Below are 27,085 nucleotides of genomic sequence, written 5' to 3'. Positions count from 1 at the left end.
GAAACTAAATTACCGATGGATACTGCAAGTCGAAAACAGCGAGAAAGGGGTTACATTCGATAAAATGAGGATTTCACGAGAGTGAAGAAGAGTTTCATTGCCTCGTAGGATCGGCAGCAGCTCCACGGAAAGATTGAAGGAGTTTTCCGATGATGCTCATGGGCCAATACCATGATTGATCGACCCCCGACCCCACCTAGATCCGTCGCAGCCTCAGCCTAACATTTGCAGCCCAGCAAAGGTAAGGACTATAGAGATTCGGCCTATGATTACTTGGGAAGTTGCAAAAATATGAGTAAAATTTCATATAGGGAACAAATAAAGGTGATAGAAAACTAAAAATTTCACAATTTAAGATAACTAGGTTGGATGAACTACGCCAGCAAATGAACTGATCAAATCAACACAAATGTTAACATTTCATATTTTCCAAGTCTTGTGATACAAAATTTTCAACAAAAAGTAAAATAAAAGTAGTACTATAGGAAATAGTAAAAGCCCTATACTAGAGTTTGATATGAGTTTATTAGCCCTACTCAACAAACTACTTTCCGCTCATAAAATGTTTCCACAAGTAACCAAATGGTCACTCTATCTCTGGATGCAGCCACACTCACTCATGCCATAGTTGCGCAACGTCAAGGATGATACGATACACCACCATTTCCCCCCTCAAAATACTCCTGTGCAAGGATTACACATTGCCTTTTCAAATTAGACTCCAATATGTTTAATGGAGTAGTACTATATAGATTTATCCATTTAAAGGGAACATACCTGCAGAACTTGGATGGTTTCCAGATAAAGGGAAATATCATTCACACTTAATTGAACGATAAATGTGGCGCACAAAGAACAAAGAAGCACGGAAACCAACAGCTCCAAGCATTAGGAAGAAAGCATAGCAAATGCAGGCCATGTACCCAAAGAAAAATGAGGTCTGCATGAAGCCCGACATATCCGACCGTGCATAATAGTAATACAGGCAGTAGCCATAAATAAACAAGCCGGTAGATCCACCACATAGGAAGGACCTGGTTGGTAGGAAAGAAAATTCAGATTTAAGTGATAATTCAAGGCAAGTTCTTAAGAAAAGCACAATGCTCATAGCTATGGTGACATACCTCCACCACCATTCATGATCCTCAGCGGCAAGTTGGAAATATGTCAAGGCCACGGTGATAAATGCAGTGACAATCAGGAGGATGATAAAGACTATGAATAGAATACTGTAAATGGTGTAAATCCTGTGGCCCCAGACACTAGCAAATATGTAGTAAAGTTCGATATAGATGGCACTGAATGGCAGAAAACCAGCCATGGCCATCTGAGGCAAGGTTGCACGGTACCAAGGCAGAGGTGGAATTTCTCTGGGATATTTTGTAGTACGGACAGGAGCTTGAAACTCTGCCTTACTATTCTTTCCTGCAATCCCTCCCAAAACTAATAAAGGTGATGTCACAAGAGCCCATATCAAAAAGATCACCACGATGGTACCAAAAGGAAGAGCTGCAGTAGCATGGTAAGCAATGGCCACCGTGTTGAGGAAGCAAAACGTGAGAAACAATGGCCCGCAGAAAAGGGCTCCAGTCAATAACAAATTCCGTACCTGTTAAAAACAAAAAGTACTAAAAGATAAGATTATAAGAAGCATGTTGGAAAGCTACATGCAGTACACACAAGATAATTGTTTATGAGTCACGAGGCTGGTGTTGGAAATTTTGGCACAGCTTATCTTATCACTACTATTACCGACATGAAACCAAAGGAGAAAATAAAAATAAGTTAGACTCATTCAAAGTTCAGACTGAAGATAAAGGTTATGCATGAGCACTCAGCAATATATTCACATGTGACCAATGGTGAAATTGAATGCCAAAGTTAGCTCAGTCCTCATTTGAATTAAAGGGAAAATAAGTGCAGTAAACTCGTAAATATATTATAAAATAGTACTCCATAAAGATAGCAAGTGCAGTAATATCAGGTTTGTCACTTTGTTAATAAACAAGATTCTCCACAAGTGAAGTTAGATTAAGCATATCAACAGAAAACAGAGCTGAACACATAGAACGTCCATCTACATGGAATTAAATATGAAACTCAAGTAACGGTGCTTGGACTGAATTCACTAACCCAGTTTGTTCCCTCTAATTGGCAATAGAAGGAAGCTGCCGTATAGCCTGCAATGCCAGATGTAAGAGCATAGATGACCACAAGTGCAGTGAAAAGAGCTCCTCGGTTGTAGGGATAAAATACACCAACGAGAGCAAGTAAGAATATAAAGGTGGCCCTGGCAAAGAGAAAGTTCAATTCAGTTCACTGCTTTCAACTATTTAGTCAATAAAGCACAATTCCATGATCATGAAAATAACTTTAGAAAGCTGAAGATTGACATTCTTACAGGGTAAAAAGCTGTGTGCCACTTCCTAGACAAGCAGCAAACAATGACTTGTACTTCGGGAACCTAAAAACATCACCATGGATGTATTTCCACCCAGTTTCTTCTTGGTCATCTGCTGCCTCCTCATCATGGGCATATCTATTTTAGCAAAATAAGAAAAATATTAGTAGAGATCATACAGAACTCATCTGCTCCTGATCATGAAGAATATAAAAAAGGCCTTACTTAACAAAATCATTCTTGAGCACTCGCATCAAGATTGTAGCAAGAAATCCAGTCAGAAGGAGAACAGTCACACAAGAATTGATAATTGAAAACCAGTGGATCTCCAAATGTCGAGGTAGTGAAGACGATTTCGAGTACTTATCCATCCTCTTCTCAAAAGGTACATGAGTTTCCTTCCATTTGGCTGAGTACATGAACTCAACATCCACTTCTTTGTCTTCAGTAAGATCCACAAGAGCATTGGGGTCAGTGCGTGCATTGATCTCAATCACGCGATCCTTGTTATAAAATATTTCAAAGTGGAGATGCTTAAATAGATAATATTTGTACTCGCTAGGATCGCCACTGCCTTCCTTGTCGACCTTTCCCAGGAAACCCCAAATGGGCAAGTCATCATAGTACATCTGAAAATAGTAGTCCTTTGCCACTGCTCTTCGAAACTCAGCAACATCTTTCTTTGAAAGCTTCTTCTTACAAATGACTTCAGCCTCCCTGTCAACCAAAAAGTCAAGCTTGTACGGAGCACTGACCAACCGATCTCCATTCAACACTTCACCGAGAGCTTCACTTTTGTCTTTCAACTCACCTACACAGATCTTAGAATGAGCAAGAGAAACAACCAACCAGTAAAATAGGTAAAACATAAGAGTAATCAGAGTCTATACCGGTAGAGCAGAACGGGAGATCAAAGTAACGATACGTTTCACTGCCAACAAGAACACATAACAGAACATGAGCATTACAAGATGATGAAAAATAATGGTCTGCAACACTACAGTTCTTAGCTAACAAAATTCCTCCTCCAAATCACACAACAAACTAACTATTAATAGCAAAAAGCAAGAGAATGCATCACATAATCACAATCAGGAAGGCACATTGAGAGAATAACCCGTCAATATTGCTCAAGCAAAATCAAAGTCAAAACCCCACACCACACTCTTAACTCTGAAATTCCGTAAAACGCAAGGATCTGCAATCAGACCTGAATTCCACACACCGATTAGCTAAACCTAGTGCGAATAAATCCTGGATCGTCCACGACAACAATTATACGATAAAAATCCCGAAGCATTATACGATCGAGAACATATACCTGGGATTGTGAAATGGTCCGACTTTGTTGGCATAGAGCGGCACCGGATCTCCGACTTTGTATTTGTGATCGGAGCCATCGGACCAGACGGCGGGGAACGCAGCGCAGAGAAATAGGAAAACGAGGACGTGGCAGGCTCCTCCCCTCGCCATTTTAGGGTTTACACAAATTCAGTGAAGACCTAGAGAGAGTAATATAAACATGAGAGGTGAGGAGAGAAGAAGGGTCAGATCTCGATCTGAAGTAGGATGGATGAATCTTGAAGGAATTGGGGGAGAAGCTAGGCCACGCGCGGTGAGGGGCGCGTGGGGGTAATAAAACGTTGACGTTTTAACAGAATTAGGCAGAGGCGATTATGACTATGCAACTTAGTTGCCGTTTTAATGGGGAAACTGCTCTCCTTTTTAGGTTCAATTGGATTTATTTTATTGCAATAAACACTTAATTTGGTAGCACTTAAGTTAACCTTGCAAATAACGTTTAATTTATTTATTAGTTTGGTAAGAATTTGGATCAATTACCTTTTGTACACATTTTAATTTTTTACATGAGGGAAGGAAAGTGAAAGAAAAATGGAGTACTACAAATCTTAATTTATTAGTTATGATTCCATTTTTTGATTCTTTGATTAAGTAATGAGATTAACTGTGACGGTGGAGGCGGCGGTGATGCAACGGAATCTAAGTTCGACTGTGGAGACTTGAACAATTTTCCCAAATGAGAAATCCAAAATTGGAAATTGGGAATGAAACTCAAAACACTTATTTGATGAATCATGTTTATCTAATACAAACAATTCTTTATTAAGTAACTGTATGTGGATTCTGCTGAGAACTTGAATATTTGTACTATAGCTTAATGCATCGATTCTAATGGGACCGATGATATAGAATCAGATAAATAAAAAACTAGGGTTTAGCACCATTACAAAAAAAAAAAAAGTTAAATATTCCTTATTTAATTACGGTAGATTGCTATAATTATGTTGGAGGAATTATCCATTGTGTACTGATGTTAATGCGGTAACTAAAAAATACTCCACTTATAATAAGTGAAATTTTGAAAATATATTTAGAACTATGATATACTACTAGTATATATAGAATTTGGATTTAGAACTACTGTATTTAAATTTTGGGACTGGGTTCTACATCAGTAATTATAACTTAATCGTTTGAATTTTATGTTCAAGTAGAGATATTTGAAAGCTTTTATTGTATAGGGTTTCTTCCAGTTTTATATTCGAATAAACGCATGTTTAGGAATTTTTTGTTTTTTTTTTCCGATCTTCTGTCTATCTTTATGCACTGTATTAAAATGATTTCATAATTAAAAAAAATATTTAATTTTTTTGAAAATTATCCTTGATATCATCAGAACGTGAGAGCTAAAATTCCCAACAATAGTACTTAATAAGTTTGATCAATGGTATAAAAAATGACCATGTCTTTAGAAATTTACAATTAAGTTCGATTTTATCTATTTTGTGGATTTATATAGATATTTGTAAATCAGCAGAGATGAAGTGGTGGACCATCGTATGCTTATTTTTTATTTTAAAAAATTTACTCCTAGTAACTTATTAAGAGAAGAAATTGAGAACATGATGAATGGCCCTAGGGCACGAGTCACGACATAGGTTGTCGACACCACAAGTCGGGTCAGAGGTGACGAGCGACTACATTATTGAAACGCGATGATGGTAATAAGATAGGAGTAGTTAATAAATATGATATTGGCGTGCATGTTGAACACCAAAGTTCAAATTTAATGATGCAAAGCCATTAAATTTTTAATAAACTCTACAATTCATTTTTAATACTAAGATGAGAAGAAGTAATTTTTGTCACATTAGTATTTGCTTATGCATTAATAAGATGTTTCTCGAACATTTAAATGTATAAGAAGCAAAAACAAGTATAATTCTTCTGCGTAGTAGACTGGTCGTGAATGACGTTCATAGAAGATGACGCAATCAGTTATTTGCAGAAGATAAGTATTTGATCACAGTCCAGAGGCTTTGGCTACCTATCGCGAGAGGTTGTAGTGTATGTATGCATGTTTTCTTACATTAGGAGATAAACGACACTAGTGTGATACGGTATTGAAGAATCAAACAGTTGAGATAAGTCTTTCTTGGCTATTTACTGAAAGACGATGTCTCAGTGATTTTTATTTCTATAATCATTGTTGACCTAACATTTAGCATACGATATTGACTATGCACTACTTTGATTTATCAGATGGTGCATGCTTTTCTTAATTCAAGAATCTTGATATTTTGGGTATCGGTGATCAATGTCTATCTGTGCAAGTATAGTTATTGCAATGAATCGTATGTTGGAATATTCTAATTTGATAATATCCTTAAGGTTTTTTTATTGATATCTTCAAGAGGTGTTCGAAAAAATACTTTATTATTCAAAAACTCAATTGGTTGTAATTTATACCACGAAAAATAAATAAGGGTTTCGAACTAGACAACTCTTAAATTAATTAATGGATATTTTTATATCTTAAACACGGAAAATAATAAATTAAAGAGGAAAACTTGGATTACTTGTAATTTGGAATTGATGGACAGTCAATATTATTTTACTGTAATGAATGAAAATAATACTTATATGGAGTAATTAGTTTTTCCTTTAAAAAAAATATAGTACTTCTTCCGTTTCCTAAAATAGAAATTCTTTTCATTTTGGTCTATTTCCTACAAAATAGAAAATTTATAGTATATTTTAGGAAATATTTTTCTCTATATAAGGTTAAATTTATTTTTCACTAGCACACTTTTTCTTTCTCTCTCTTACTTTACTACACCCTCCGTTCCCAAAGAATATGCATTTTGGGTTCAGCACGGGTTTTAAAGTAAAAATGGTAAAATAAGAGAGAGCAATAGAGAAAAAGTAATTATAGTATTATTAGTGGAGAATAGCTTGTGGGACGAACTAAAAAGGAAAGAGTGCATATTTTTATGAGACAGAGGGAGTAATTTTTTTTGTTATTGTATTTAGAAGTTTCTATATTTAGAAAATGGAAGGAGTATATTTTTAGAGTAGTTCAATTCTCTATGTCGTGTAATTAGGTTTAATCATTTAATACTTCTTCTGTTCCCTGAAAATAAAAACTCTTTTCTTTTTTTGGTGCATCGCCTAAAAATAGAAAATCTCTATTTTAGGAAATTTCCTCTAATGAGATGAGACTCATTTCCACTTACTCCCTCTATCCATAAAAAATAGTTTCATTTGTGAATGACATGAGTTTATTGAGAAATTTGGTAAAGTAAGAGAGATGCAAAAATAAAATAGGTAAAATAAGAGATGTGTGGAGAAAAAATAGGTAAAGTATGTGAGAGCGGAGAAAACGTGGGTAAAGTATGAAAGAGAGAGTTTTCATTTATAGAAATGAGATTATTTTTTGTGGATATCCCAAAATTGTAAAATAAGACTATTTTTTTATGGATGATGAAGTGTAATATAATAAGATGATTTTGTATGTCATGTAGGCATAATTCATCGTCAAATATTAAAGTGATACTAGTAGAATTTGTCACAACAATACTGAATAGTGATAAAATCATAACATGAATGAAATATTTATATCAATTGTATCAATTTGCTTATTTTTATGTTAATTGTCAATTATAAAACTTTTTCTATGAATAATGTATCTAGACTAGGTTTGATACTAAGACCCTGAAAATATCATTTTGATGAAACCATGACTTTGTGTAGGATTTCAATACACAAAATTATGTTTATATATTCATGATACGTTTATGTAAAGTGAAACTTAAGTATTTAAAAAATTAGAAAAATTATACTTTAAAATGCAACCTTGTGTGTTTCACCTCTATTTGATCTTTTGCCGTAAAATAAAATACTTCATCTATTCATCAACATCAACAATTCATTTTTATTATTTTAGAATGTTAGTAATTTAAAGTGTTATTTATTTATTTCTAATAATCTGAGATGACATCACATTTTATTAAATTATTATTAATTAATATATAAAATAAGATTTATATTTACTATTTTTCCCCTTTTTTCATTTTTTAAACTAAATATTTTATTTTACGAAAATGTAAATTTCTATACATATATATATTGCTTTGGCGGTCCAACGACAAAGTATATACATTTATATTTCAAAAGCCCCAAACTGACGTATTAGGGTTCTCCTCTTTTTACATCGGAATTTTTCCTTTCATTCAAGATCAGGAAAAGGATTCCAATCATTTGAAACTACAAATTTTCAGTCGGTTTGTGATTCATTGCTCCCCCCAATCGTATGTTTATGTCAATTCTGAGCACTAATTGTCTATTTATTTTATTTTGAGATTATTTTTGAGCTGACTTGAGAAGCAAATTGAAATATACTAGGTTTTAAATACTATATTTTCTGGTTAGGCGCAATCGTGATGGAACTTGGGTGTGCTGAATTCTAAGAGTTTCGGATTTCATGTATTCTTCGATTGCTGTTGGTGTTATTGCGTTGTATTACAGGGTCTTTATTTGAGGATTTTTTGGGAATGCGAATTTAAAGTTCGGGGAGATGGTTTGGATGGGAGAGTTGTGTAATAAGTTAAATGAGTATCTGTTAATTGATGGAGTGAACTTTGACTGATTTTTGATGTTATATGTGTCTTTGAAGTTGTTGGAAGAAATCTTCATGTTAGTAAGAATATATAATATTTGTTTGAGGAGAATGTTGTTCAAGCTCTCTAAAGAAAACAATGCCTCAGAACAGGAAACTCAAAGTTGTATGTTTAAAATTTAGAACAAACATCCTCTAACATTGTATTGGTTTATTATATAGTACGTATGATATTTTGCGGACAAGCTTTGTTAGGATTTTTTGCAAGTATCTAAACCAGATGTTTTTCTTCTTGTTTGTCAGTTTTGATTTCTTTTCCTTGTGTCTATGTGAGTTTGGTTATGGTGATATTTATTTGTTATTGATGCTCTTCATTGTAATTTATTGACATGATCTTTTACTCAATTCCATTGTAGGACTGGGCTATTCACAATGTCTGAGATAAAGTCATCTGGGAGACCATTTGACCAATTATTGGAGAAAGTATTGTGCATGAACATACTTTCTTCCGATTATTTTCGAGACCTGTTGAAACTGAAAACTTATCATGAAGTCATTGATGAGATTTACGTAACTGTTACACACGTGGAGCCATGGATGACTGGCAACTGCCGAGGGCCTTCTACTGCATTCTGCCTTCTCTATAAATTCTTCCTCATGAAGCTCACTGTCAAACAAATGCACGGATTATTGACTCACCCAGATTCTCCTTATATTAGAGCAGTAAGAAAAATATTTCCTTGTAGATAGGACAAACAAGTCTTTCCTATTTGCTGTTATGAATTGCTTACTAAATTTTGGTTTAGAATAGTAAGTGCTTGTTTGTGAATTCTTTTTCAGATAGGATTTCTCTATTTAAGGTATGTAGCAGATCCAAAGACTTTATGGGGTTGGTGTGAACCATACGTTAAAGATGATGAGGTATGACAAATATGCCTTTTCCGCTTAATCCTCTACATTGTTTTGGTTGTTACTGGTCTTGAAGTTGTTATTATGTAGTTTGAAATGTATATAATGTATTATACTTTCAATGAACATGCAGAACAGATGCTCTATGTAATACTAAGTCGAGCCAGTTAACTAGCTTAGATGTCTGCATAGTATTTGCTATATCTTAAAATATAGTATTAGTCAATCTGGGATGCTGATATTTTTTTAATCTTTACTGCAATATTAGTCAAAACATCCCAATTTCTACTGTTAACACATTGTCATTATTTAGCCAAACATTGCTATCACAAATTCACAATCCTTTTCCCCAAACACTGGAAAAATTAATGTATACTTTCTATAACATTTTTTAGTAGTCATGCTATCTCTCACTGTCTTTAAGGGAATCTATGATTGTTCTACATGGGATATGTGTGGATTACCTCTTGCCTATATTATTTGGGAATTTCCTGTTGTGTATTTGATGCATGATGGCCAGGATGGAACAATTTTACAAAATTATTCAATGCGGCGAGCCTTGGGTGGCTGTGGGGATATAACTTTCCAAATCCCTAAACCCTCTAAGCCTTCAGTCATATCAAATCTTTTTTTCCTACAGTTAATGTTCAAATATGACTACATATTCTCCCTTCAAATAGATCACTCTTCAAATTGCCAAAAATAATACTCCCTCGGTCCCAACTAAGCTGACTCATATCCCTTTTTGGAATGTCCCAACTAAGTGTGAGTCATTTTCTTTTTTTGACAAAAAACAAAACATTCAATCAATCTTACTTTATTTCATCACCTACTTTACTCTCTCTTTATCTGTCCTACTCTATTCCTCTCTCCTACTTTTCAACACAATATCTTAATCTCCCACTCACCTCCAAAGATAATGAACGTTCCAGCTCTTCTCCTCTTCTCAATTAATTATTCCATCATATTCTTCATGAATATAGCAGGAAAAGTAGAACACATATCTGTTAGTGCACCCCGTCGCCATGCGCCCCAGGGCCCAGATTTTTACCTAACAGCTCGCTGCGCCCTGCGCGCCTAACAACACTGGGTGGGAATGAAAATAATAATTGGAAAAGGTTTTGTTATATTTTATGATAAGGAATTGATGTTTTACTATCCCGATGTTTATGTTCTCTTTCCACTTAGTATCTCATTCAGGATTTCTTAACCTGAAACATTTCTTTAACAAATTCCCAAGTTCTATAGTGGGTTTTGTTAGAGAAGATGCAATGGTTGCTGGAAAATGTACCGAGGGAACAAAAAATATCTTGATATAAACTGACTTGAAGAACAAAGAAGCAGAACAAGAATGGGATAATCATCAAAAGTGCCCATACGGTAACACTACCGTCCTAAATTGTTTTCCTGGACAGTTTGTTTTTCTATTTAGGAGCTATTTGTAATAACTAACAGACTGCTAGCCGACTCTAACTTCAAAGATAACATTTAGACTCCTTAAAACAATAAACAACTAAAGATCATATTCTAGATTGTTGATTATCTGCAGGGATCAGGGAATGATATCTATCAAGGGAATGGACGATCTCTATCAGGCTTCTTAGGAATTTTCTTTTTTTCTCAGTACTATGCATTGTTAATTTTATTTTTTCACCAAAACTTTTATCCATTGAATGTCACTATATTTTATGTTCACCTCTTAATTCCAGGAATTCTCTCCTGGTTGTAATGGCCGTATGACGACAATGGGTGCATATGTGAGGGATTTGCTTCTTGGTCAGGTTGTGCATTGTCTTTTCCTTTTTAAATCAGACTTTTTAGATTATTTCTTTTTTACCATACTACCATCAGCATCTTTGTCCTTGTGTTCTGATTTTTTTTTTCTGCATGCAGTACTACTTCGATACACTTCTTCCTCGTATTCCTGTCCTGGTGTTACGCACTATTGTTGCCAATCTTGAAAATATGAAGTTGCCATCTAAACACTGTGGAGTTACTGGTGAGACCACTCGTGGAAGTGAAGAGACTGCAAGAAGACCACCTTCTGTCAAGGCTGCTCTTTCTGTCTCTTTCGGTCAACGTGCCCCTCATCGGACATTAACTAGAGATTCATCTCCAGTTCGGCGTACTGTTAATCATTCTTATGATCGTGGTAATGAATCAAGACGATCTCCCCATCATTCTGGAAGCCAAAATGGTGATTTATCTGATCGGGATTATCCTGGAAGAGAGAGAGACAGGGGCAAGGACGGCAACAGTGATCAAGAAAGAACCAGGGATCGCTATAGAGACAGGGACGATGAAAGGAGAAGAGAGCTGGACAAAGGTAAAGATAGAAAGTACGATGATTATGACAGAAGGTCCCGAGACTCCTATAGAAGGAGTTATGATAGGAGGGGCCGTGAAGACTACAGGAGAGAAGGTAGTTATGATAGGAAGGGCCGTGAAGACCACAGGAGAGAAGGTAGTTCTCGCCATAGCCGAAGCAGGAGCAGGAGCCGGAGTCGAAGTCAGAGCACCCATGATTATGGTAAGCATAGTGTAAGTAGTCACAATCCATTTAGCCATGAAACTAAGGAGAAGAGATTGGCATCGAGTAATCTGGCCGAGCTTAAAGATCTGTACGGTGTATCGAGCAATCAAAAGGATGGCGTGGCTGAGACCTCAGAGGGTCGCCCTTACAGGCCCGGTGGTACTGAGGAGGTGATCAGACTAGGTGGTTCTTCATGGAGGTAAACTTGCAAGCATCAACTCTCTCCCGTGAAGGAAATCACTTTCGATTTGATATTCATGGTTATGTTATTCACTGTATAAGCCGACGAGTGGCTGACTGAATCATCACCGGAAGCATGGCGGACACATGGTTGTAATTTATGGCGTAGTAGATAGCATCGGTTCATCAACGGATGTCGATTTGTGCATGCATAATCAAGCACTGTGTAATGTATTTGTAGCATAATTAGAAAATGAAAAGGGGATGTGAACTACTCTGTTCTTGGTTATTGGCTAATGGTTAGTCTTTGGATATGATACAGTCATTCTTTCCACTACAAACAGCATACATTTTTCACTTCAAACTAATAATGTTAAAGACTACAAATCTAGGAAGAAAGCATAGCAAACACAAGCCATATATGATGTACCCGAAGAAAAAAAGGTCTGCATAATAGTAGTAGTATAGACAGTAGCCATAAATAAACAAGTCAGTGGAACCTCCACAACAGAATGACCTAATTAGACAAAGCAAACACAAATAGAAATGTGTGTACACATCAACCAAACAACTTTAGAGAAAAAATGAACACAAAATTTTACTTTAATTGTCAAGTGACAAATTGACACTATTACAATGTTACGAAAGATTTATTTATCAAAAAGATTAATGGAAACCATATGGTAGCTAGAATGTGACATTGGAAAGTAAATGTGATAAAATAGAAACAAATGTGAATTTGTGGAAAAGTAGCCATGCCAAAATAAGTAGATTTCTCTACTGAAAAATGAATGGATTATGTTGTGGATTCCTCCTTGGTGGCGGCTGTTGCCATCCATACCCAGACTGCGGTGGTGGCTGTTGCCGTCCATACCACCCTTCGTTCCCCATCGGATACTGGTACACCCCTCCTGTGCCATAAAACGGCAGCATGCCAAAGAAGTTGCTCGTATTCTCAGCTGGCACCCGGTCAGTAATCAGGCGCCCTCGTGGATGGGTTTTGCAGAAAAAATCTTTACACACATGGGGACTAATCTTGGGGGGAATGTAGTCTTCGCATTTGTGCTCGTCTTTCTCTTCCGCCTTCTTCTGCTCCTCTTTCTCTTCCGCCTTCTTCTTCTGCCTGTTGCTGCGGTGGTGACGACCGTCTCCACAGCAGCAGTTGGCGTGTTTTTTTCCCTTTTCGGCACGAGGTTCGGATTCGTTGTGGCTTTCATCAGCATGAGGTTCGGATTTGTTGTGGTTTTCATCAGCATGGTTCAAGGGCTGCTTGTTTGCTGCTGATAAAAGCTTGACCGGTTTGCCTAGCTTCGCAACGTTGTTCAACAACGTTGTGCCGTCGATTTCGCCAAAGACATATACAAGATTTCCTTTTTCATCTATTAGAACGTTGTCCACCCCTTAAAAATTACGCCATAGGGAAATCAGACTTGAAAATGATAACCGAAATCGATATAGAACTGATCAGTTCGACAGTTAACCGATAAAACCGAATTCAATTTAGTCCACCGTATTAAATGCACATAAATTGTACTGGTACCTAAACTTTTTCGACATTTTACATTGAAAATCAATTTATAAATATAAACTAACTTAAAATAATTTACATGCTCATCATTCCAAAACTTTTGTTGATAAGGTAAATAATGATATCAAAAATCCTAAATTCAAATATGTTTATCTTAATAATTAAGCTATTATTCAATTAAGGATTTAAATTGGTAAAATAAATGAAATCAAAATAACCTGATTGTTGAGGATTATTCAATTCTGTATAACTAAAACCTAAAGCCTAACTATTGAACTTAAAATTATGAAATTGAATTTATCAAATACCGATCTCACGGTGAATCCCACAACTAATACAGATACCAAACCATGTAGATCGATTATCGATTTAAACGATAGCAAACATTTTTTTAGTTCGATTATCAGTTATACCACCTTATCAACTATCAAAACCAAAAATTGAGGAGAAAGAAATACCTGGCATTTTCCTAATTTTTTTGGGGACACCATTGCGGCATTTGTCACAACAATTGATCCGGATAGATAGAACTTTGGTCTGCATCACACAAGAAAAAAAATTGAACTTGGAGTAAAATCAAGTAAATAAATTACGTGGCAAGGTAGGTAAATTTCTATTGGAAAATATCAATGTTATATTAAAGATTCGAAAAATCTCATCTTTCAAGAAAACTTTCACATAATAATTTGCTAACAAAATCGCATTACAAATCATTGTGCAAGTTTAAATTATTCCTTAATTGTGGAAATATTCTTCCATCCATAACTTACCTCATTAGACATTGGATCCATGTGACTGCACCTTTTGACTATTTGCGTGTCTCAAACTAACTGCACAACAACACTGTGAATCAGTCAATTAGATGAATATTTTCCGACTGAAGTACTATGATAAAATACTAGAAATACCCTCAATTCAAGTCATGAATTCAAAGTTTGAGCATCCAATTACTATAAAATACTACCTATTCAAGTCAAAAAAAAAAAAGAGAAGCAATTTGACCCTGTATGCTACATAGTATACAATTTAGGAACATGAATAGGAATACCTTGAGCTTGATTGGGTTGGGATTGGGAGAGAAATCATACTTGTTCTTGAGAATTTTGGTGTGTGTGTGTATGTGTATGTCGCCTTTGGAGAGGAAGAGCAATATTGTAGGGTTTAAATGGTTTTACTCTATGCCCAAGTTGGGGGATTTGATTCTCACACGGTTTGAAGGTTAATTACCAAAATTATTGGAATTTAATTTAAGGAATTAAGGCAAGAATCAATTCACCAATTTGAAAAGATTTGAGGCATCAACCTGGCGCTGGAATTGGACAAGAAATCTCTTTTTCTTTTTCTTTTTTTTTTTTATTTGGGTTAAAATTTCTTAGAAAAATTTTGAGCCCACGTCACTTTAATTTCAAGGCCATAAAAAAAAATTATTTTATTTCTCTTATTTGTATAAATTAAACTTGTCTAACATGACTTCTCTACTGCCAATGAGACATGATTCATCAACGGATGTCGATCAAACATAACATTGCACTACTTCAAAATTTTAAGAGAGAAAGTTTTATAAAACCAAGATCAATACATGACTCTTCCTTCACTATAATTCAGCATTACAATAGTGAAGCTTCAAGCTTTTAAATATATGGAGGATGGAGAATGGGAGAGGAGAGCAATTTGTTCACGCTTTATGGAAAATATTCTGGACTTGTCTCTTTTCATATTTTTTAATTAAGGCCCAACAATTGCATAAAAAAAGACGATTCCTTCATCTTGGCGGCCCCCATATTCCGGCCCGACATCATGTGTCGAGGTAATTAAGGCCCAACAATCATGAACATAAGTAGCATATCTAAAATTATTTTCTAAGTTTTCCATTATTATTTGCTACTTTAAAAATATCCACTTATAAATAAGTAGTATCAATTAAAATGTACTTGTAAATATGATTGTAGCTGCTACTGTGAATTACTGGGATTTAATTCATGTTCAGTTGTATCAAAGGAGGATTTAATTGCAATTTTCAGAAATTGAAAAAGTTAGTTTGCAGTGCTACCCTATGATTTGGGATGGGTTATGATTGAAGTTGAAGCCAAATTCAACTCCAAAGACGGGTCATGGAGTATGGTTGGAGATGCTCTTACCATTTTGGATCTTATCGCCTTGCTCACTTTGCTAAGATTCTGTCTCTCTCCTTCCCAAATCCGGCGGCTGGGAGTCGCCACCGTTCGGGTAGGAGGTCGAAGGGCCACCTTGTTAATGCAAAAATGATCATTTCAAAAATATGTTATGCTTTTTTTTTCTCACTGCTAATTATTTTATATAATTAACGTTTTTTCATTCAATTTTAAATATTTAAGAACGGAGCAGTTAATTCTTGATAATATTAATGTTTTTAGGATTTTATAACATTTGTTTTACTAGTACTCCCTCTGTCCCATAAAAGTTGAGTCGTATTCCTTTTTAATCCGTCCCAACAAAGTTGAGTCATTTCCTTTTTTAACTAAAGACAAAACATCTAATCACTCTTACTTTATTTCATAATTTACTTTACTCTCTCTTATCTTTCCTGCTTTTTTCATCTCTCCTATTTATTTAATATAAATTCTTAATCTCCGTGCCCAAAAGTTTTGTCTCAACTTTTATGGGACGGAAGGAATATTTAATAATGAAAAATAAGAATGTAAATATATATAAAAAAAAAAATAGAGAAAGAATAGAATGAGTATCAATATTAACTCTATTAAGAGTAAATGTCAAAGCTGGTCCTGACTCCTGAACATATACTCATTTTACAATTTTGGTCATATACCTTTTATCTTTTGAATTCTGAACATTTCAACTCGAATCACAATTGGTCATACACTAACAATTCCGTCAATTTTTAAACGGTTTTAACCCGATTTTGATAGTTTTAACAGTCCCATTTGGGTTAAAGCCGTTTAAAAATCGGTCAAAATCGGGTTAAAACCGTTTAAAATTTGACGGAATTGTTAGTGTAAGACCAATTGTGATCGAGTTGAAATATTCAGGATGCAAAATTTCAAAAGATAAAGTATAGAACCAAAATTATAAAATGGGTATATATTCTGGACCAGTTTTGACCTTTCCTCAATATTCAAATCTGCGTGTGTTATTAATTAATGTTTGCTTTTGAGCACAACAAAGTGTGTTGTGATTTTCAGAACTACAGGGGATCCCACCCCAGAAAGAAGAGGTGGTGGAGGTGAGAGAAAAGTGGAGGAGAGACAATACATGGGCAGCTTTGGCTTTCTATGGAGACAGTGCACTATACCACAAGAGTCAGTAGGCTAGGACAAGCCTATATATTTTCATTTTCTATCCTTTTCCTCCTATTTTTGTACATTCAAACGGGGCATTACAATACTCTACAAATTTTATTCATAATACTTTATCTGTGTCCCAGAAGAATAAGCATCTTTGGTTGAATACATTTTAATACACAATTGTTAAAGTAAGAGAGAAATAGAAAGAAAAAAGTATTGTTAGTGGAAAATGGGTCATACCTCATTAGAGAGAAAAATCTTTTCAAAATTAGAAGGTGCATACTTGTAGGAGAGACTAAAAAGAAAATAGTGCATACCCATGTGGGATGGAGGAAGTCTCCATCGTCTACGCACTGCTATGATGCCATCCGTTTGCACCTTTGGCCAACGTCGCACCATCAATAAGAAGCAACAATTTGGTCGATTCTTCATTTATTCTCCACAACTAGAATACACGATTGGACTCAAGCAAAAAAGCAACAGTTAAGTCGATGAAGTCGCCCTGAAGGAGACACAAGAAAGACAAAGACGGTGCGGAACACGGTTGGGAGATCATTCCCAACGTCGACGATAGGGCTTCCAGGGTTGAGGAATGTTGAGGTAAAATATATGAATCGAAAGATAAAGAGGTGAAATAGGTGTGTAATGAATATGAGATAAAGACAATTATTGGTTATTTTTCATCTCTTCTATGCTAGCAACACAACACTTAACAAACATACCTATACCAAGCCACACAAGATTATTCAAACAACCAACATGTTATAATTAAATAAAGTTTTTCCTTCCAAAAGAGAGAAAGTGCATTTAAAGAGGTTTACAAAGGTTCCTAATCTGATATGGGGTAGGAGTACTATTCATATATTGAAAATAAGAAAATGAGGATTTACCAATAAGTTCTCATAATACACCAAACAATTCACGACTTGCCATATCAAATACTCCATTAAAATACACATAGAGAGGTACGTTGAAATTGTAATTCTCCAAACAAGTAGCAATTCACCAAATTCTGTATGTAAATATAGTAGTGGCTGTCCAATAAGCAACAAAGTAGCTTAGCAAACTCCCTTGGTCTTTTTCTTGTCAGCAACCATTTTCTTCCAAGCATCGGTGACCTCCTTCTGCACTTCAAGGGCTGTCTTCTTCACCACAACAGCATGATTCTCGTCCGCGGCGAGCTTCTCAGTGACCTTAGACGGAAGCGTGTCGAGCTCGTGCAGAACCTTTTCAATGTCAATGACGAGCCTCTCCGCCAGAGTCCGCGAGAAGTCCTCGCGGATCACAACGCGCAGCACTGTTATGTGCTGCGCGTCTGGCGGCATTGTGTAGGCAGGGACGATCCACCCGTAGCGGCGGAGCATGTCCGAGATCTCGAACTCGTTGTGGCGGCTGTTGTCCCTGAGGCTGAACGCCACTAGTGGGACGCCGTGGTCCTTGGACACGATGGTGAATCGCCCTGTTTTCTCGAGGCCTTCTTTTAGCACCATCGCATTTTCTTGGCAGTTTTCCATTATGTTGCGGTACCCCTGCATTTTATGGTTTGGTTTCAGCCTAAATTGTGACATTTTGTTCTAATAATTGTTCACCAAATGTGGTTACATACCTCATAACCCAAGCGAATGAGTTGATAGTATTGAGCAATTATTTGACTGGACCCTGAAAAATTTTGGAAACAACAAAATTAGGTGATGCATGTACAAAACAACATCATGTAAAATTGTGTCATTCAAGAAAGGGATCATCATATTCCTTGGAACGAAGAGAATATATATGTACCTTTGGAGAAGTTGAGAGTGAATGTGGGTTGATCCGATCCGAGATAGTTGATGTGGAAAATGAGCTCATCGGGCAAGTCGTCTTTAGTCCTCCAAATGGCCCACCCGATACCTGCGTACACTAGCCCGTACTTGTGCCCGCTCACATTGATACTCTTCACTAGAGGCAATCTGAAGTCCCACTCCAATTCCGGGTACAAAAAGGGAGCAATGAAGCCACCACTAGCAGCATCCACATGAATGGGGGTGTCCCATCTGCCACATCAAAAACACCTCAAAACAAAATACTAGTGTGATCACTTTCTAATCTAACACGGGTTTATGTTAAAAAGAAAACGCACCCTGTTTCCTTGTTCTTCTCAACCAAGAGGTCGTTTAGACGCTTAACATCCTCGAATTCACCATTGAGGGTGGAGCCCAAGATGGCGGCGACACAGATAGTGTTCTCATCGACCATCTCGACGGCCTTCTCGGGGTCCATGACGTAGTATCCCTCTGTTAGTTTGACCTCCTTGAGCTCCACTTCGAAATAGCGGGCGAATTTCTCCCAGCATACTTGAACGTTGGCGCCTGTGACAATGTTGGGCTTGTCGTAGGGTTTCCCGAGCTCTTTCATCTTGTTCTGCCATTTTCTCTTGAATGCTAGACCGGCCAGCATTATGGCTTCCGATGATCCCACCGTTCCCACTCCCACCGCAGTCTCCTCGTCTCCCAGTGGCGCGTTGAATAGATGCGCGATCATGTTCACGCATCGATTCTGCTCCCACACAAGATTGAACATCGTTAAACTTTCATGAAGGAAACAAACATATTGCATACAACGTGTATGTTGATTTCCATAAACCAGGAGGTCCGTTCTTAATTCAATAATTTGCACCTGTAATATGTATTTTCTATTCCATTTTCGTCATTCAAATACTATAGTATATGATCTAATAATTAAAGTGCATAAATATTTCAATTTTATTACAGTTAAAAATGATAATGACTTATCTAAACACCATCTATCTGTTACAATTGCTTAAATTTTGAAACTGCTAACATCCTATTAGCTCTGTCATGCAAACACTTCACACAATTTTATTCCATTTTAAATAAATATTTGACGCATTCAAGATAATATTTTAATGAATATACCGTAGCATATACGGAACATTTAAGACAAGTTCCTCTCGATCTACCCAACCTGACGGGGAACAAAAATTTCGGTTTCTTCTCCCTTAGTTGGGCCAGAGTTTGGACCACCATCAAATATCAATCACGTTCGACGATATTTAGTAAATTAGGCTAACAAAAATACTAGTTGTGCAATCTTATTTTACTACGAATTATTAATTTTTCAAACTAATTACTACTTGCACTCTTGCAGATATGACTGATTTATTTTCTTTTCCACATGAAATATATGTACATATATAAACTAAAATTTTAGTAGCTTGCGGAAATTGTCTAATATTCTTATGCATAAACTACGCATAAAAATAAATGGCTTCCTTCTATCTGCTAGATCTCATCAATCTTTGAATTATGAAATAATGATGCCTATGCAAGAAGAAATCAATAATAAAATTACAACAAATCATAAAGTTTGAAAATCCAATTAAATGAAAAGAATTAAATTTAAAATAGCATAAAAATCAGGGATATATTTAATTACTGTTACGAAGTCACCCTGAAATTCCAAATGGAATGATACACCCTTTTTAACTGTAATGTCGCGTGATCATCTTTCCTATATGATGACATCCACGCGTCGATTAGTGGTTGGTCAAATACTCTCTGTCACTAGAGTGTTACTTAGTAGTAATATTCGGCAAAATGAAAAAAGGAGTACTTTGCTATGACCTGGTCCCAAAAAACAAAGAGAAATAATATTCGGCGATACAGCCTATTATTACAACCCCGACAATTCAATAATATTTTACTACTCCTTTGTTAGTATAATCACTAATGACATCCAAATATACATACAATTGCAATTTAAATAATGTTAATCCGCATCTTGGAACGTGCTACCTAACATCCATGATACGTGGTTGTTACAGGCTCCAAATATATATAGTCAATTCAATTGTGAACAATATATACATATATTCTGTTTCCAAATTTGTTAAAATTGAATTTATTGACTAAACCAGAATAACCATTATCTTATTGATGTAGTATTATATAATTAAACTAATTAGATGAGTTAACCACTTAGGCATCGCGCTCACACATCGCAATCTCCAATCCATGATGTTTAATTGATATGGCACATCTTTAAGAAATATCTTAGCTACCAAAATAGTGCCTAATAAGTTGACGTGTTCAACTTAAGTTAAAGTCAATAATACGTCTTAAATCATAATCACAAATAATTAATACAGTTAATTAGCAACATCATATGATATCATCGATAATTTTATACGAATCATATGCATTTGCTTCATCAATGTGTCAAGCAAGTCAATGAAACTTTAGAAAAGTTAAAAAAAAGTTGGATGAAAATTGAAAAGCAAGTTGAACTATCCAGATCCAAAACATTTTCCTACTTAATCAATGAACAGCAAAACAGATCTAAAACTAATTAAGTACTAATCGCAAACGCACTTAAGTAGTAATTGGGGAAGAATGAAGGAAAAACTCGCCTGCAACTCGGTGGTGACGGGGTATTCATCCATGTCGACGTAGTTTTTGTTAATCGCGGCCAAAACCAGCTTGTCGCACTCCGGCTCCATCCACGTGGTGACGAACGACGCCAGATTCAGCCTCGGATTTCCGTCGAGCATCAGCTCGTCATTGATGATCTGGAACGCCGCTTCCTTCGGGATCGAATTCTCCGACATCTTGAACCTGATTTGGCACGATCGGACGTAAATCCCGGCGATTCACACAGAAACGGAAAAAGCAGGGGAAACAGAGCAAGTGAAGACAGATCGATCTAATTTTACACATGATTTACCTCGGGAGAGAGTGGCGAACATATCGCGAGGCGAAAGTGGAGTGGACTGAGACGTCGGATTCCGAGGCGGTCTTCGAGAGAACCATGGCGCCGGTGGTGGTGGAGTAGGAGACAAGATAGTGTGTGGAAAATAGGAAGAAAATGAGATGAATTGAGGCTGATTGGTGTGTGGAAGCCGTGATATCTTACTACATATAGGAATTGGAGAGTGAGTGGGCTCTTTTGCTTCACTGATATTTTATTTTTAGCAATTATTGTGTATTGCTGGAATATACTTTTCAAATTAATTGATTAATTGCTAAACAAAAAAATTATGCGTGATTATTGAAAAAGGCTGGTTCCACTAACATTTTCCTGATGGAAATTAAACTTGGAATTGACTTTCGAACTTCAAAAATACTTGAAATAGAAATAGACTGGCTCGTCTCGTATAAATAGTCCATCAATATTAATAAATTAATTTATCGTTAAAATTGGCACTCTCTTTTTTATGGGTAAATGAATAATCCATCCATTCTAAGATAGTTGGAGCATCTTTTTTGGGCACGTGATTTTAAGAAATTGATATTTTAAAGGTTAAAGTGGAGAGAAGAAAAAATAAGAGATGAAATAAAATAAGAGAGATGAGGAAGAGTAAAATAAGCAAGTGAATAAAGTTTTTACCAAAAAAAGAATATGACTCAACTACCTTGCGATGGAAAAGAGTACAAGTTTGAAGACTGCGCAATGGAAGATTCAAACCCGAGATCAAAGGTCTCGGGCATTACCTCTCTACCGCTTAGTCAATTCACGTACACTAAATTTGGTCTCTATCTTAAAGTTGTCAAACTTGTAACACAAGATTTAAGATAGTAATATTGTTTAGTGTGTTAAATAAAAAAAATATTAAATACATTAATGAAGAAAGAAAAAAAAAAGACAATTTGAAATAATAATAATAATAATAATAATATAATAATAATAATAAAAAAGCAGCAATAATAATAATAATAATAATAATCACAAAAGATGCTCGGAGGTGTTAATGATAATTTACAATTTTTAAGAACGGAAATGCGACAAATAAAAAATTGTGACATTAATAGAAATATTGATATTTTGGCTACTTGGCTATTTAAAAATGCGTGTGGACCAATTAATGTGTATGGAAACTGGAAAGGAATATGAATTGAACTTTGCCATGTTATGTATTCGCAAAGCCGCGTCTCCCGTTTATTATACTTCTACTAGTCAGATACAGGATTGCTAATATTTTAGTTACTTGAGTTTTGTAAATATGCGTGTGAAACAATTGAAAATTGTCCGAAATTTCATTATTGGAGTTCTTAACTTAAATATAAAAAAAAGAGGACTTTAGATCGATCAAGAAATATAATAATACTTCATCCGTTCCACCTATCCACCTTAATAGATGCGTTTCATTTTCTACGCTCCTTCTTTATATTATTCTCTTTTTAAATTTTTTTCACTTTAATTATTTATTATTATTTTTTAAAAAAAAGTGCTGAAAATTAAACACCTCTATCATTAACATGGAACGATTGTATACTATATTTTGAGCTATGGATTGATATTCGTGCGTATTGAGTGTAAATTTTCTACAACTAGTCATCATAAATAAGAAGTGGACATTAATATATAGGATAATGTTTGTCAACTTCAACCCATATAACCAAGTCTTCCAGTTATGTAGTATAATCAAAGGCTTGAAACACGGCTATTCAAATGTTTGGATTGTAAAAAAATCCAAAATTGTAGTACGTACTCATAGTAGTTACTACTAATAAACAAGTGGTAATTTGAAAACACATCACTCAGATTTGAATCTAATTACCAATAATTTATAACATAGAGTTTGTTACAACAACTATTCTTTTCAAACTGATTTACCTCTAATTTGTTGTTCGCAGCAAATTAATTATTGCACAATATCAAAATTTACATTGTGCACGTCTCATATATCAATTGCAAGTTGCAAATAATATAGTGATAAATGAACATAATTAATACGTACATAATCGAACTTTTTTTTAACATATTACATTGAAAATCATTTTATAAAACATTAATTGATTTAAATAAATTTCATACTATTCATTTTGCAACATTTCGATTTTTTTTTTAATTTTTTACTTTAAAAAAAATATTTTCTTTGTAAATATTGTATAATTAATTCAAATCAAGCTCGAAATCATGTTACAATTCGACATAAAATTTCTATATCAATTCTTTCTTATTACTGCATATAATACGATAAATAACAACACTAACTTTTAATTAAATTCACTTAAATTTAAAAATTTAAGAATATTATGTACACATATACAATTAATGTACATTTATCTTTTCTTACTGTTTTAGTTAGCTATAATATTATATGCATACAGAATTTTGTTATCTACATAGATACTTCGTTGAACCCCGAATTGCATTCTATTATTTTCAGAAAATTGGAAAAAGAAAAAAACGTCTGATTCTGATATTATGAATTATGAACTACTCCATACTTTTCATCTTAGTTCATGTCAATTACTTAATTAAATAATTCAATGTCGTGCACGATTAAAATGCATCTATTAAAAAAACTATAGAATATTCATTCTTTTGGGATGGAATGATAAATAGATCGCCAGCATGCTTTTAACACGAATGCACTTTTCATTTTTTAATCAAACTCAAATATTTGTCGTCATATTGTTATTCTACTCAAAATTTAATAAATTATTAAAATAAATACATTGTGAGCATACAACTCAAAAATTGGCAGTAATATTAATATTCCACGGTGAATTAGTCTTCTTTGGTGGGCGCCTTTACAACATTATTTTTTAGAGTTAATTAGAAATAAACAAATTATAAAAATAGTTGTGATTCGCTTTATTTCCCCTGTCACCTGTAAAAAAAGAAAACTTTTTAAATGAAAGAAAATGTGAAAATAAAAGAAGGATAGAAAAAGAAAATTGGTCGGTTAAAATCAGACATGTCAAGGTAAATTCGGCTGAACTATTAATTTTACTACATGGTTTAATTGTGTCTAAATCATGGGAGGAACTTTTTATGTGATCCATAAATTAAAATTTTCAATAGATTTTTAGGTGAAAGAGGAAATATCAAAATACATAACATTAAAAGAAACAACACTAGCCTATTATTTTGTTTAATTTAGGAATTTTAAATTGCATTTACACAATCGACTGGAAAAATACTTCCTCCATCCCAATAAATATGAAATATTTGATTTCTGGCACGAGATTTTATGCAGTGTTGTTTTGTGAATTAATGAAGAGAGAGAAAAGTAGAAAGAGTGATGCTTGCATTTTAGAAAACGTTTTATTTTGAATGGAACAATTCAAAAAAAAAAACTACATTTCTAATGGGACAGGGAAAGTAAATTACAATCTTGTACGTGACCAGCAGCATGAAGGGTACAAAAATCTTTCATTGGCTAATGCCTAATTGTATGAATGTATCTGTTTAAATATAAATATCTTTTAGATGATGTCCTATCATTTTGATGGAGACATAAATCCATAACAAATTTTTCAATAAATAAAACACATTAATACAAGTCAACTTAGTCGACGAAATTTAATTCCGTGGGAGCCGGAAAAATGACGTATTCGACAACGTTAGGTTTGACGTTATTGCACATTATTAATCCACTTGGTCGAGCACTCATAACAAAGACCAAACTCTGAGTTTTTTTTCTAAAAAATTTAATTTTTTAAATTATTTATTTCATATAAATTGTAATTACATAATTAACATACAAATTCATTAAAAAAATTTGTATGATTAAAATTTCTATAAATTATAATAATTAAAAACAAAAGTTGCATAGTTTAAATCTTAAAATACATAATTTAAATCCTTGAATAGCATAATTAAAAATATGGAAAAACTAATCTAATGAATCCAATTGTTTCACCAAACTTATAAGAAGATACTGATGGTTCTCCTAGGGCTGTCAAAATGGATATCGGAAATTGGATATCCGATATCCAAACCCAAAATATCGGGTAATCGGATATCTGTACCCGATTTTTCGGGTTTCGGAATCAGGTTCGGGAATAAGATTTTTGGATTGTCGGATATCGGGTTATCCGATACCCGATCAGGTATACCCAAATTACCAGAATTTTTATAATTTTTTGTTTACAAATTTAATAAATTATGTATTTTTATTATTTAAAAAATCAAATGTACTCCCAAAATCCTTCACATTTAAGTCACATTTAAGGCTACTGTATGAATTGTGATGATGGATGTTATGACTTATGAATTTTTTATTTCTAAAAATTTGTAGTAATTTATTTATTTTAAACTCGAACTACTTCAAGTTTGTATCAAATTCAAACTACAAGTTTGTTTTACAAAAAGTTTGTAGTTAATTTTCTTAAAAAATAAATAAAATAAAAATCTACAATCGGGACTGGATACCTGAATTTTCGGGACTGGATACCCGAGTCGGGTATCCGGATACCCAAAATCATTTTTGGATCGGGTATTAGATTTTGGGAAATTCAGGATCGGGCCCGAAATTTTCGAATCGGGTACCCGATTTGATAAGGTCTAGTTCTCCCTCTGTTTCTTGTTCATTGGGGATTCATCTTGCGAATTATCTGTTGGTGACTATTTTTCAAAAAACTAAAATCACTATTCAATTTTCAAGTTAAAAAATGTTGATTTTTTTGGCACATTTGCACTTCGGGCGCATGCTGCAAAATCATGGCACGGTGCATGGAAGGGCGAACTCGGCCCATGTGCCACTGGCAAGACTCGAGCCGTCACCCCCTTTGCTTCCACTGACGGGCATTTTGTGGGTGGCTCTAGGCCTCTGCATATGAGCCCGCACAGCACATGCTCTAAGGGTGTCCACTATACATGGCCGGGCAAGCCACAAAGTGTGGCCAGGCCACAAAATCGTGGCCGGGCCACCAATGCCCATGTTTCCCACTATAGTGGACATGGCCAAGCCACCAAAAATTTAATTTTTTTCCATTTTGTTTATTTTTTAATTCTACTACAATAATAATTGAAAAAATGCATACAAACTAAAATTAAAACAAAATCTTCGTTGTATTATACAAAGGGGTAAAATAATACAACGAAAATTCTCGACTTCTAATAAACTACTTTCCCAACGCATATCACGCTCTACGCCCTCCTCCCCTACGATTCCAAACCTCTTCTACCATATCAGCCTGCAGTGTCGTATGTGATGTTTCCCTCCGCATATCGGCGAACCGTTGGATCAAGTATGCATCACTACGCGGTGCACCCATCTGCAGTAGGGCGGTTGCAACACCGTGACTCGTACTTGCACCCTCTTCCGGTGCCCAGTTCTCTGCAGAATATCCTTCGTCCTCTATTATCATATTGTGCAATATGATACATGCATACATGATGGAGGCGACATCATTTTCGTGCCATTGTCGAACCGGGCACCGAAGAATGCCCCATCGCGATTGGAGGACACCAAAAGCACGCTCAACGTCCTTCCTAGCACTCTCTTGTTTGGCCGCAAAATAGGATTGTTTCGGCCCAACCGGCTGCCGGATCTTCTTGACAAACACGGGCCAACGAGGGTATATCCCATCGGCTAAGTAGT

At 35.0% G+C, this 27,085-nt stretch overlaps 4 protein-coding genes across 6 annotated transcripts; 1 reads left to right on the top strand and 3 right to left on the bottom strand.

Annotated features, from left to right (window-relative positions):
• Window positions 1–387: 387 nt before the first annotated feature.
• Window positions 388–4,015, bottom strand: LOC125213817 (transmembrane 9 superfamily member 3-like). Its single transcript, XM_048114598.2, has 8 exons — window positions 3,723–4,015; window positions 3,292–3,332; window positions 2,627–3,212; window positions 2,402–2,539; window positions 2,134–2,290; window positions 1,125–1,609; window positions 778–1,034; window positions 388–683 (listed from the first exon to the last, which is right to left on the bottom strand). The coding sequence occupies exons 1-7, from the start codon at window positions 3,872–3,874 to the stop codon at window positions 815–817; spliced, it is 1,779 nt and encodes a 592-aa protein (XP_047970555.1). The 5' UTR covers window positions 3,875–4,015; the 3' UTR covers window positions 388–683; window positions 778–814.
• A 3,850-nt stretch (window positions 4,016–7,865) lies between these two features.
• Window positions 7,866–12,257, top strand: LOC125223554 (pre-mRNA splicing factor SR-like 1). Of its 2 annotated transcripts, none has more exons than XM_089065588.1 (5): window positions 7,866–7,986; window positions 8,738–9,044; window positions 9,162–9,242; window positions 10,940–11,011; window positions 11,124–12,257. In XM_089065588.1, the coding sequence occupies exons 2-5, from the start codon at window positions 8,754–8,756 to the stop codon at window positions 11,964–11,966; spliced, it is 1,287 nt and encodes a 428-aa protein (XP_088921714.1). In that variant the 5' UTR covers window positions 7,866–7,986; window positions 8,738–8,753; the 3' UTR covers window positions 11,967–12,257. The 2 variants fall into 2 exon arrangements, with proteins under 2 accessions (XP_088921714.1, XP_047982726.1); XM_048126769.2 differs by having other exon boundaries at window positions 7,866–8,013.
• Window positions 12,258–12,515: 258 nt separating this feature from the next.
• LOC125223592 (uncharacterized) lies at window positions 12,516–14,820 on the bottom strand. Of its 2 annotated transcripts, none has more exons than XM_048126810.2 (4): window positions 14,520–14,820; window positions 14,242–14,314; window positions 13,930–14,008; window positions 12,516–13,343 (listed from the first exon to the last, which is right to left on the bottom strand). In XM_048126810.2, the coding sequence occupies exons 2-4, from the start codon at window positions 14,260–14,262 to the stop codon at window positions 12,721–12,723; spliced, it is 723 nt and encodes a 240-aa protein (XP_047982767.2). In that variant the 5' UTR covers window positions 14,263–14,314; window positions 14,520–14,820; the 3' UTR covers window positions 12,516–12,720. The 2 variants fall into 2 exon arrangements, with proteins under 2 accessions (XP_047982767.2, XP_047982758.2); XM_048126801.2 differs by having other exon boundaries at window positions 14,242–14,301; window positions 14,520–14,819.
• A 2,796-nt stretch (window positions 14,821–17,616) lies between these two features.
• Window positions 17,617–21,666, bottom strand: LOC125189524 (glutamate decarboxylase). The gene is made up of 6 exons (XM_048086796.2): window positions 21,475–21,666; window positions 21,161–21,365; window positions 18,872–19,287; window positions 18,532–18,785; window positions 18,359–18,411; window positions 17,617–18,281 (listed from the first exon to the last, which is right to left on the bottom strand). Exons 1-6 carry the CDS (start codon window positions 21,558–21,560, stop codon window positions 17,811–17,813), a joined length of 1,485 nt encoding a protein of 494 aa, XP_047942753.1. The 5' UTR covers window positions 21,561–21,666; the 3' UTR covers window positions 17,617–17,810.
• Window positions 21,667–27,085: the final 5,419 nt, after the last annotated feature.

The sequence above is a fragment of the Salvia hispanica genome, chromosome 2 (assembly GCF_029641045.1).
Source record: "Salvia hispanica isolate PSC_SH4W2 chromosome 2, Shi_PSC_v1, whole genome shotgun sequence".
Classification (NCBI taxonomy): Eukaryota; Viridiplantae; Streptophyta; class Magnoliopsida; order Lamiales; family Lamiaceae; genus Salvia; species Salvia hispanica.
The sequence above is the reverse complement of the archived record's forward strand: the minus strand, read 5'-3'. Positions and strand labels throughout refer to the sequence as shown.